The sequence below is a fragment of the Amborella trichopoda genome, chromosome 1, assembly GCF_054954075.1.
Source record: "Amborella trichopoda isolate Santa Cruz 75 chromosome 1, AtrichopodaSantaCruz75HAP2 v2.0, whole genome shotgun sequence".
In the NCBI taxonomy this organism is placed as follows: domain Eukaryota; kingdom Viridiplantae; phylum Streptophyta; class Magnoliopsida; order Amborellales; family Amborellaceae; genus Amborella; species Amborella trichopoda.
In genome coordinates this window covers 12813319-12825921 of record NC_142336.1, presented here as the reverse complement: position 1 = coordinate 12825921, position 12603 = coordinate 12813319, and the positions used below count along the sequence as shown (strand labels likewise).

At 37.4% G+C, this 12603-nt stretch overlaps 1 protein-coding gene and 1 long non-coding RNA gene across 2 annotated transcripts; both read left to right on the top strand.

Moving 5' to 3' along the window:
* The first annotated feature begins 6087 nt into the window (after nt 1-6087).
* LRP1 (Lateral root primordium (LRP) protein-like protein) lies at nt 6088-9217 on the top strand. The gene is made up of 2 exons (XM_088852649.1): nt 6088-7725; nt 8641-9217. The coding sequence occupies exons 1-2, from the start codon at nt 7215-7217 to the stop codon at nt 8952-8954; spliced, it is 825 nt and encodes a 274-aa protein (XP_088708775.1). The 5' UTR covers nt 6088-7214; the 3' UTR covers nt 8955-9217.
* A 425-nt stretch (nt 9218-9642) lies between these two features.
* Nucleotides 9643-10987, top strand: LOC148783559 (uncharacterized). The gene is made up of 2 exons (XR_016045108.1): nt 9643-9693; nt 10717-10987. It is a non-coding gene; the product is annotated as an uncharacterized LOC148783559 (long non-coding RNA).
* The last annotated feature ends 1616 nt before the right edge of the window (nt 10988-12603 follow it).

Sequence of the window (12603 nt, the reverse complement as noted above, 5' to 3'; positions counted from 1 at the left end):
AAGTGCACCTATGTTTCTTTGGATTATCTTAAAAATCTATTTTCACATCTAATTATAAAATTGTAAACTCAGAAAATGGTTAAAATCAAGTAGATCTATAAACATATGAAAATTTGAAAATGGACGGTCTAGATAATGTGTTCCAAGATGCACTATTTATGGGACTCAAAATATATTTTTTTCCATATTTATACATCTCATTGTTGAGATGATCAATTAGAGGGTTTTTTAACATTACAACAATATTTTCCCATAGATTTTTGAGGTGCATATATAGTTCTACATTCTACGGTTGCAACCTTATATAATTTTTTTCATATATATATATATATATATATATATATATATATATATATATATATATATATATATATATATATATATATATATATATATATCTTGTAATAATAACTTTGTGTGTCTCCTTATTCTATGTCGTGTAAAATGACATGTCTAGTTAGTAGTGGTATCGGGTTGAGTCTATCCTATTTTTAAAAGACTTGTTTTTATGTTTTCGATAACTATAAGACTGGTATTTTTTTATGGACTTACATGTAGCTTTAATCCTTATATCATTGTGGATTACATGACTAATATGTCTATAATGTGTAATAGCTTTGTTATGTTTTTAATCATTCTCATTCATAAGATGAGCAAAAATTAGAAATCATGGTCACAGTACAATATTCAAAGTTTGAGTCAATGCCCTTCGACTACCTTCCTATAATAACATAGGGATTAAATACTTTATGTTCAAATAAAGGGAAAAGGCTTGCACTAGCATGATGTAGCCATGGTACAAAAAGGTAGATTCCAAATAAAATAAATTATAAAATTTAAATAACAAATTTAACTTTTTTAACTTTACTTTTCATGATCTAAACCGTAAATTTTGTTTTACATATGGTAGATACGAGTTGATTTTAAGATCTCTATCAGTTCGAACAAATAGCACTATGTCATGATGAAATCTTTAATGAACTGTTAGAACTGGCCCATTTCCAAGTCTATCTGTTTCTCGATTCCAAGGTTTAATCAAACATAGGTTCCCAAGCTTCCCATGGTTCTAGGCAGGTTATCGAACACAACATTTATTGATTCCAGACATCACAATATCCAACTTCAAGATTAAAAAAAACCCAATTTCCATAGAACTTTAAGTCCCTAGTTATCAAACATGCTAAAAAAGATTGTGATATTGAATATGGAACCCTTGAACGCTGTAATCAATGTTTAAAATACTTGAGTTCGAATTGGGAATTCTCGATTGGGATCGAGAATCAATCCAGACACCATATTAATCTTGTTCTTTGTTCAAATAAGTAATCGGTCCAATTCCTATGGATACCCAATTCCATCAGTGGGCAATTTCACACATTATATTATTATTTTTCCTTTTTAGTTTTTTTTCAATTTCTCTCGTATTTTAGTGGACTGATTCTTACAAAAAGAATCCATTCAATTCGTCCTTCCAAATCGACAATTAACTGGACTGGTTTTTCAGATGGCCGATTTGCTTAGCTGATCCTGTTATTCTCAATATTGATTGGAATAAGATTATTCAAGCTACCATTTGGGATTGAGCACTTTTAAGGCTATAGATCCATTCTATTGGAAAATTATACGTGAGTTGAAAAATCAGTATAGAACTTCATGTATGCTCGCTTATTCCTTGCTAAATAGTCACCACCATTATTTTCCTTCTAGTGTAGTAATTGTATGCTTTACCCGATAATGTTCCACAAATTCATCATCCTACTCCACTAATGGACAATGACTCACTCTTACCTTAAACAGGTGGTGTACCATAGCGATACACTACAGGTGTACTATGTAACAATACTCCCACGGGAGCACATAACACTTTGGTATAATTTTGGTGTAAAAAATTATTATGATTATTTGAAAATCTAAAAATCTATTTTCGTTTTTAATTATAAAATTCTATAACTTCTAAAATAATTAAAATCAAACAAATCTACAAATATATGAAAATCTACCAAATGGATGGTTTAAATAATGTGTTGTAAGGTGCATAGTTTCTACAACTCAAAATCGTTTTTATTTATTTTTTTTACATTTATATATTGTGATGTCGAGATGATGAGGGTTTTTCAACATTAAAGGGAAAAGTTTATATAAGGATGCAATGTAGAACTACAGATGTACTTAAAAAATCTATCGAAAAAGGTAGTTTTAATATTGAAAAACTATTGATTGATCATCTCGAGATCGAGATGTTCGACTATGAAAAATAAAAATATTATGAGTCTAAAAAATAGTGCATCTTATAACATATTATTTACACCGTCCAATTTCAAAAATTCCATATGTTTATAGGTCTATTTGATTTTAACTATTTTTGAAATTTAAAATTTTATAATTAAATGTAAATATAGATTTTGAGATAATTCTAAGACTATTTTACTTCAAAATTATATATTCTGATAAAATTTCAAGGTGCACCTTAGTTGGAGTGTTTAAAATTGCAACCTTACATAAACCACACCCTTAAAATAACATTTTTCCATAATTTTTTGAGGTGTATCTTTAATTGTAATTAGGTGTAGTTGGCATACGGATGCATCCCTAGCTGGAGAGGTTGGATGCATCTTCAAATTTTATTATGGTATATAATTTTGATGGAAAATATTTTTAAGATTATCTCAAAATTTATTTTTATGTTTAATTATAAAATTTATAATTTAAAAAATAATTAAAATCAAATAGATTTATAAACATATAAAAATCTTGAAAATAAATAATATGTTGTAAACTACACCATTTATGAGACTTAAAATCTTTGTATTTTTCAAAGCCATACATTTTGAAATCTAGATGATCGTTTTTCTTTTCAACATTAAAACTTCATTTTTTCGTTGATTTTTAAGGTACATCCGTAGTTCTACATTTTATCCTTATATAAACTTTTTCTTTTAAAATTAGAAGTTAATATAAATTTATTTCTTTAACATTTTCTAAAATAAAAAAATTTACTTCCAACGAGGGGTATTTCGGTCATTTTTTATGGCACAAGGAGAGTAGGGTGCGCCGTGGGTTGAGTCGAGAGCCGACACGCAGACAGCGAGCTGAAATCACGGAGCGGCGTAGTGTCAGAGGGCGGGGCTCAGTGTACGGAAGGGCGGCGGCGTGGGCCCACTCTACTCACTCAATTATTTCATCCCTTCACCAATTATTTATTCATTTTTTTAGGGCCTGAATTACTAATTCCCTAATTAAATTACTTACTTTTTTCTCAAAGGGCAGGGGGAAAGAATATGCCCCCCTTTTGGGGAAGACGAACGCCTTTGCCCTTTGCTAAACCAAAAAAGGAGCCCCACTCTCTCTTTTGCCCTTCGGAAGAGCTTTTAATTACTAATGTAACCCTTCCTTTTCACAGAAACCCACAATGAAATTCTTTCCCCCTTGATTTCAACAAAATCAAGGGGGCTCGATGCCTATTGTTGGATCTGTTTCATTTAAAGTTTCTTTCATTTATTTTAGTTTTTTAAAGAATCGACACCCGCTCTCTCTTCCTATATTTTTGGTCCTCTTTCCCTCCCTCATTATACATGAATGTCTTTCATATTTTCAACAATATGAAGATCTTACATGTCCAAATCTTCATTAAATAAGCCTGGCGTCTCTTTCTTTAGTCATATCTAAGGAATTTTTTCACAAACAAAACGGCAACCTCGCCCCCCTCCTACCTTTTTATGCTTATGTGACTTTAATGCCTCTCTATGTACTATTTATCTGTGTGGAAAAACTCCGGCGAGCCAAACTTAGACTCGTTTGAGTAATTCGGACTCGCCATCCCAGTCTCACAAGCCAACTTATACTCGTCCGAGTGATTGGACTCGCCACTCTAGATTGGCAAGCCAACTCATACTCGTCTGAGTAATTCGGATTCACCACCCTAGTAAATTTGAATATTTCCTAGTTGGGTTGTTCGACTCAGGGATTTTAAATTTTTTTAAAAAATTACTAAAATCTATTAAATAAGAAATATATTTTTAATATGATTTTTAGATTTTCGATCATTTGGTAAATATACAAAGTGTTTTGGCCATGAATACTTATTTTTACATTTTTTTCCTTATTTTTGGATTATTTCAATAGTACCTCCAACACGAGCTGATTTTTTTTCAAAATCTATTATTTTTAGTACCTTTTTAACCTCATTTAGATGTTTGTTCAATCTGAATTTTTTCATTTTCTAACATTGTTTGACTTGGGCAAACTCTACCCGTTTTGGGCTGAGTAACTCTAGGGGTGGGAATGGACCCGAAACTGACCCAGGACCCAACCAGGGTCCGATTATGGGTCAAAAAATTGACACCGCGGGTCTTGTGCAAGTCCAAATCTTGGACCCAAACACTGTTCGGGGTCTGGGTATGGGTCCATGTATTTAAATAATATTTAAATAAATATAATTATATATATTTTATTATAATATTTAAATAATAAATGTATATGTTTAATATAATACTTAAAAAAAAACAATACAAAATGCTTATAGGTAAATTTCTACAATACTTCACCTACGGTTGTATCACTATTCAAAGTTTATCACATGGACGCAGATGTCTGATAGTGTTTGAATTTTAATCTTTTTTCTACAAATCATTAATGATTTGAAATTTTGTAAGTATGTATGCCTTAGTGAGATGCACATGAATAAAATATAAAACAAATAATTTGAGTGACAAAAAATACACAAAATATCCTTATAAAAGTTTTAAAAGTAATTTTATCATTTTATTTTATGACTATTATTTTTTAATATTTTATTTTGATGCGACTTGATCATATATACACACCTCAAATTTAGATAAACTTGATTAGTAAAATAATTATAAAAATTTAAATACCACTTGATAATATTTAAATATATATATATACATTTTTTGGATGGGTCCAAATTGTCACCCCTAAATACCTCGCACTCGGCCTAATTGACTCGCTCGGCGAGCAACTAAATCCGGTCCCATGGTTTTATTCGTTGCATATAGAGGAAATGTATAATACTATTTTTGGTAATGGGAATTTAATAGTTGGCCTCGAAGGTAAAAGCTCTTATGTCTCTCTCTCCCTGCTCTCTTCTTAATTCCCCAACGAACTCTCTCATTTAAAAAGTCGTGCTCCCTCTGGTTTATTATGGGTAATCTTTTTTAATTCTCTCTTCTTTTCCATTTGGAATTCTAAAGAAGATCATGGTCATAACGGTAAAAGTTTCGAAAGGGGTAAATAACGTAATTTTCCACTTGTCACCCTTATGGGGTCAAGTCGGTCACCAAATAAAGCAAACCGAAAGCCTAATTTCGTGTATTTGCAAGGTTCCCAAAGGGGGATATTTTGGGAAATTTATCTTGTAAATTTTCCTTGGTGTTACCAAAAGCGGGGGACCTGCTCCGCTGCCCGCAATTTTCCATCACGGGTTTTTTTAACCCTCCTTTGCCTGGAGACCATGTAAGACGCAGCCTGCAAATTAAAAAGTTGTAAACTCCCCCTACCCTACTTTCTCTCTTTCTTCTCTCTTTTTTCTTTTCTCTCTTTTTTTTCACCTTATTTCATGTATGTTGCCCTTATTCTCTCTTCTCTTCTCTTCTCTCTTTCTTTCTCTCTCATTACATGTACATGTATGTCCCCATTCTCTCTCTTTCCATTCTCTCTCCTTTTTCACTCATTTCATGTATGTTCCCCCACCTTCTCTCTTTCTTCTCTCATTACATGTACATGTATGTCCCCTCGCTCTCTCTAAAAGTGACTTGCTCTCTCTTTATTACATCTCTTATAAAAGTTTGCTTCTTGTACTCATTTTAAAGGCAAGCCCCCCCTCCTCTCTCTCAAGGTGCGTGTCTTTCATCTCTCTATTGCAAAAGGTCGTTTCTCTCTCTAGGTCTCACGCCGACACGTGTGTAGTTGGCCCCTCTTTGAATAGTTAGTTCACTCCTAAAGGACTAGTACACTCTCTCTCGGCTCGCATGCCTACACGTGCCCGGTTGGGAGAGCATCTACGAGAAAATGAATATTAGGATGATGATAAATAATAATATATAAATGATGGGTCAGTGATAATGCAGTGGGGGCAGTAACAAAATTAAATGCGGGTAGTTTGTAGAGAGAGAAAGGGAAGAGAGAGAGGGACGAATCGTGAGAGGGTTGGGGGTTAGGGGCGGTTTGTTGTGGGCCGGGGCTCAGAGGGGTTCAGAGAAGGGAAGAGGGGAGGCAGAGAGAGCAGAGAGAGATCCAAGTTGCAGGGGAATTTCAGAATGCGCCAACCCCCTCCCCCCGCTCTCTACTGTAGGAAAAGGGCCAGAAGAAACTGAGGTAGTCAGGCATAGAGAAAAGAGGTGAGAGAAAGGAAGATTGGGTGGGGACTTGGGAACCTAACTGAGATTGATTAGAAGAACCCAACCCCACCTTGGGAGGAGAGAGAAAAAAAGGGTTCAGACTCATAGAGATGGGAGAAAAGGGAGAGAAAATCGAGTGAGGGGAGGGAAAAAAGAAGAGAGAAAGTAAGGTTTTGGTGGGTGCCCCATCTTTAGATTTCTAAGACTTGGGTTGCGAAAAAAAGAGGAGAGGGAAAGTGAGATTGGGGAAGTTTGAAGGCTATGGATGATGGCAAAAAGAGGTGGAGACATGAAGATTACTGCACTGGTGACCTAACTCCGAAGATTTTGGTAGAATGGGGGAAGAGAGAGGAAGATTGGGTGGATACTAGAAAGCCAGCTTTGGGTGTAAAAAATTGAGTGAGAGAGAGAGTGATTCTGTGGGGAATGCGAATCACAGATTAGAAGGCGCAGGTGCCACTGCCAGCCCTAACTTAGATAGAGAAAGAAGCTTCAAATTAGAAAGAGAAACAATAGAGAGAGAGAGAGAGAGAGGGGAAAACTTTTGGAAAGGAGCGGTAGAGAGAGAGCGAGCTGAGAGAGAGGAACATTAGTGAGAGTGATTGGAGAGAGAGAGAGGAAGATCAGTGAGAGTGGAGCCCAACTTAGATCCCGGCGGTGGCGGCACCGAGGAGGCCTGGTGAGGGGGTGCCGGACTGGGGCGCCGGTAGCGGCCCCCCCTTTGATCTGCGCTCTGCCGCTGCTGGTGAACTCTGCCTTGGCTTCAATGGCGGCTCGGCTTCTGCCCCCTCTGCTGCTGGTAGCAGCTGGTTGCGCCCCCTCAACTACGGTGGCATCCCCCTTCTCCAGGACATTCCCATGGTTCTCCTCAACTCCCCCTTCCATGACCCCACTTCTGCCCCCTCCGGCCCTGCTGGTGGGCCCCCGTATTCCCATCACCACCAGCCCGGTGCTGCCCTCGGCATGATCCCTCTCCTCACTGCCGGCCCGCACCATCAGCTGGTGCCTGAACACTCTCACTCCCAGGGACCGGAACGGCGTGGAGGAGAGAGCTCCGGGAGCACGGTGGGAGGAACGACCACATGCCAGGATTGCGGCAATCAGGCTAAGAAGGATTGTTTGCACAGGAGGTGCAGGACTTGTTGCAAGAGCCGGGGGTATGATTGCGCCACCCACGTGAAGAGCACATGGGTGCCGGCAGCTAGGAGAAGAGAAAGGCACATGGCTGCGGCGGTGACCGGTGAGGGGGCTGCAGGAGTGGGCGGGGGAAAGAAGCCACGGCTGGCGGCCTCCTCGCAGGGGACGTCGCACACATCTACGTCCGCAAACACGCCGCCAAGGAGCTTCGATACTGGGTCCAGCCACCAAGGTTTCACCCATTCGGAGAAATTCTCTTCCTCTCTCCTTCCTTCTTCCCTGCACTTGTTTTTTTTTCTTTTAATGTCTGATTTTTGTGGGCTTTTGCTGTCCATTACCATAGAATTTTCGACCTCTATCGCTTCAAGACCGGGTTTTTCATGGCGAATAACGCTTCTAATGATGTGATTCCATATGATAATCCCTCTAAACGCTGTGATTTTTGGATAGGCACACAGTCGACTGCCATATCTCTCTCCTGAATATGGTGGTGCATTTCTCTTTGAATATCCCAAACTGCACCTCTTTCTCTCTCTTCCCTATTCCCATTTTTGTCCTTATCGGAGGTACAACTACGATCTGATTGTTACAGAAGCTACTCTTCGCTTCTTTTGTATCGAAGAGACAAAATGTAGCATTTTTCTTTGACGATTCCAATGCCTCTTTCTCTCTCTAATGCCTGCATTTTTTTTTGACGACTCCAATTTCTCTCTCTCTCTCTCTCTCTTATTAGTCAGCTTAATTCTCTCTCTCTCTCTTTCTTACTCCCTTTGGGTCGCTTACATGCATTGTTTATGGCATCAAGCTTCCGTTTTTCATGGCTTTAGCACCTCAGTCACCCCCCCATGTAAAGCGCTGTAGTCTCACCAATCATAATTCCACCTATGCGGTACCACACGAAAAGTCCCCATTTCCTCGCTCACAAAAACTCTCAAACAGTATCATCTCTCTCTTTCTCTCCATACATATTTCTTTCTCTCTCTACATCTCTATATCTTGTTAAACTGAGTCTCTCTATCTCGGTCTCTCTCTTTGTCTTTCTAATGCACCTTACCTCCTGGATTAGTGAAGCTCGTGAAACTAATCTTCCCCACGTAACCTTCTCACAAAACCCTAATCCAACCCGTTAATGTCTCTCTTCTCGCAGATGTTAATTACAGTACCGGCAGTGGATCCCTGCCTAGTCGTGTGCGAGCTCCGGCCGTGTTCAAGTGTGTGCGTGTGTCGTCCATTGAGGATGATGGAGAAGATGAGTATGCATACCAGGCGGTCGTCAAGATTGGCGGTCGCATCTTCAAGGGCGTCCTATACGACCACGGTGCGGCCACCGCTGCCTCCTCCTCATCCCGAGAAAACCTCCCCAATCTCTCTGATCTCCACTTGGGTGGCAGCTCCACGCCTGTGATGGATGCCGCGGCTTTGCTCGAAGGTACGAGTTATGGAAACCCACCCATTAACTGAGCACTGAGGTTCTGGTTTTAGGGATTTTTAGAGTTTCCTCTATGACTTTAGAGGTGGGTTTGCTCAGGAATTGTGTACTTGATTCATGTGGTTGGGTCATGAACTAACCATTTACTCTTGATTATTGTATGAGAGTAGACGTCATGTCACCTATCCTAAGTTTTACTTATTTCCCTTTTACTGGTTTTCTCTCTCTTTAACCCGGCCTCATCCCTCTCTCTAGAGTTTAGTGCTGAATAATACATCTTTGCTGTTAACTTTTACTCTTCTTCGTTTTCTCCTCTCTCTCTCTCTCTCTCTCTCTCTCTCTCTCTCTAGGAGATACATTTCTTGATTTTGCATCCGAGCCTTGATGTAGCATATGATAACGTTTTGTTCTTTTGTTTATGTCTTGAGAGTTTCATTTCCTTTTAGAGAAAGAAATGTTTTGGGGCTTCATAACTGCTGCGAAATCTGACTCTGGCCATATTAGAGGACAAGATTATTCTCTCACTGCAATCTCTTTCTCTCTCTAAGATTGCGTGTGTCCATGGAATAGATTCTTCAGAAATCTCTTGATTTGCATGTCTGTCTTCCTCATGACGTTTCAATTCCCAAAGAGCAAATCATGCAATCCTTTGGTGACGTGAACCATTTGTTTGTTTTCCTTTTTGGTGAATCGTCCTCTCTGATATCTTACTGCACTTACAGTTCTTTTCCTTTGAGGAAAATTCACTGGAGAGCACCACCTTGAGCAATGGTATGTATATGCATGATTGGTTTCTCAATTGTATGTACAGCTCTACACACGTGCAAACCTGCGCGTGTGAAATATACATATGTATTATTGGCTAATATTCTCATTGTATCTGAAGTTTGTTGTTGTGTTAAATCTCTTGGATACTTTGCCAAAAAGAATGTTTCTCCAATGCCTCAGAAGCCTTTTTTTTCTCAACCATAGTAAATAAGAATTTTTTGTTTTTTGTTTTTTGTTTTTATTTTTTATTTATTTATTTTATTTTTAACTTAGCATATAAAATTATGGGCATCTTATGACATTTACCAGATTAATCGAAAACCTAGCATAACTGACTAGCATTCAGCTAATATAAAGCACAAGTGAAATGAAACTTGAATTTATGAAAATGAAATTACGAGATAAACATAAAATTAGAAGGAAAAAGAGAGAAAATGAGAAGTAAGAGAAAGACCTCCAACATGAGATCCTTCAAGTCTTATTACCCTACAAGAATGAAATAATGGCAATTTCTTTGGAGAAAAGTTTGTGAAATACCAGAAAGGTATTTCATTTACAAAATGGGATGGTAATGTTGAGAGAGGAAAGATATGACACTGTTCTTGTAAATGTCTTGTTAATTAGTAGTATTTTAAGGGAGATTATTTTTTTGGGAGGTTTTGCAACCATTCTCCCCACATACAGGATTTGTGACTTAATAAATGCAATTTATTGAGGGGATATGTTATTCATGATATATTAATGGTTTTAAATCAAATTTTTTAAAATCTAGATCTTTTAAAGGAAAAAAGGTAATTTTTGACCTTGAGTTGCATGTGTTATTTACAGGGAAATGCATATTAGTTAGGTTGAACTCTTTTAATTTTAAACTTTCTTTCGAAGTAAACATTAGAAGTCCTAAAGAAGTGAATCTTACAGATAAAGAACTTACATCTAGTTTGGATGTACCATTTATTCATGAGTAATTCCATCTTCTTTCCCACCCCCATTCGTGTATACTAATGACAATTGTTTGGTCTGCTACAGCCATTCATGAGTAAGCCCTTCTTCTGCAGGCGTATTTGAAGAAAAGCCACAAAATGTTCAGCACCTATTTAAGAATGAAATCAAAGCTGCCTTGTCATATTCATGGATTTACCCATTCATCGATATATTCATGTAAAAGAGTTTTTCTTATTGGGTTAGTGGTGGGCTTTGAGCTTGGGTTGTAGTATTGCGATGGTCAACACCATAGCCAACCAACATAGTGCCCTAAACCTCAATAGAATAATAAAGATATGGAAGTTCATCAATAAGATACATTTAGTGCATATCAAAATCTAACAAGTGCCTATCTTCTATAAAAAAAATTTGCTTCTCCATGACAAACAATCATGTATGCCCTCGTTGGAAATGTTGGAAGAAGGGAATTAGATACAAGACTAAAACCTTATGTGCAATGACAAAATTCCCTGTAACGTAATTACGTGTTTTGTGTGTATTAGGTGTTTTCTTAAGCTGTAAATCTTTGACAGTGAATTGCACAAGGAAAGAATGCCCCTCACCTTCGGTTGCCTAACAATCATGGATTGGGGCATATCTACTATGTGTGAAGAACAGTCTTGAAAGTTCTTCGTCAAATATGGGCTGCATTTCATTATATAAAGAAACGTCTAACCTTTTGTTTGGCTTGATGTTACCTGGTTTCTATGACACTTTCCATTTCCCATAGCAGATAATAAAAAATTAGCCTAAGTAGTATTTTGCTACACAAGGGTAGAGGAATCTATATCCAAAACATCTGGACTACATTTGTGATATTCACTGTTAAACATATACATAACAGAAACCAATAGACGTGTGTTGCACACGTCATTATTTGGTGGATATATTACGTTTTCTTTTTTTTTTGTATGAGATCATATACTTAAAATCAATTAATTTGATACTAGAAATGTGATTATGGGAAACGTATAGGGGCAAAAGTTTCTTATATTTCCAAAAAATGACCTAAAAGCTTCCAATGAGTGAGTGTGACGGATACCTCCACACATATATATATATATGTCATAAGTTATGGGAACCATGAGGGTAAGGCCACGGTCCCACCTTAGGAACTGAATCGTATGGTTCCTCTTAAGTGATCTTAAGTGATCTTAGAGGGAGCTGGATTTAGAGAAATTGGGATCTTGCTCCCTATAATATGGGATCTCACTCTAAATGCTTGTGTGCTCTCCCTCCATGGAGGAGAACTATACCATTAATAAAACTATTGTTCCTCTCCATGGTATTATAAGTCAATTTCTTTAGAGAATGTTAAATTGTGGTGCATATCACGTTGTGGTATACTAGAATTATGGTATCAAAATATGACAGTTTAATACCATAGTACGTCAATTTATGATATTATTAAATTGTGCTATTGTAGTAAATTGAAGCAGTGTAACTATGGCAAAGGTAATTTGTAATCTGCTAAGGTGTATGATAATAGATCGAATGGGCATGGGCTCGATCTTAATTTTATCATGTACTATAAATTGATCCCGTTTTACGTGTAGTTGAGTTTAGATCCCTCTTAATCAAAAGCTCGATCTTAGTGACATGGAATCTCGCTCCTAGGTATCCTAGGATCTAGCTCCTTACGTTGTTGAATGTAGGTACATTGATCCTAACCCCCGCGAACTTCCTACCCATGGGGGTTCAGACGTTCAGTGTTCCCTGAAATGATTGTGCTTCCGAATCTGCTCCTGCTCCCAAGACCTATGATACATGCTTACCTAGGACAAGAACATGGATATCAGTGTTAGTCATGTGTCATAAATCACAACCCACAATTGTTATTTTGTACACTAGACATCCTTACATAATTTACAGAGGGTTCACAGGTGGGAATGTGATAGTGGGGATTTTCATATTAAGATTCTAGTGACAACA

Coding starts and splice junctions, on each gene's coding strand:
- LRP1 (XM_088852649.1), top strand. CDS start 7,215: ATGGTTCTCCTCAACTCCCCCTTCCATGACCCCACTTCTGCCCCCTCC. Junction 7,726..8,640: donor TACTGGGTCCAGCCACCAAG/GTTTCACCCATT, acceptor CTCTTCTCGCAG/ATGTTAATTACAGTACCGGC.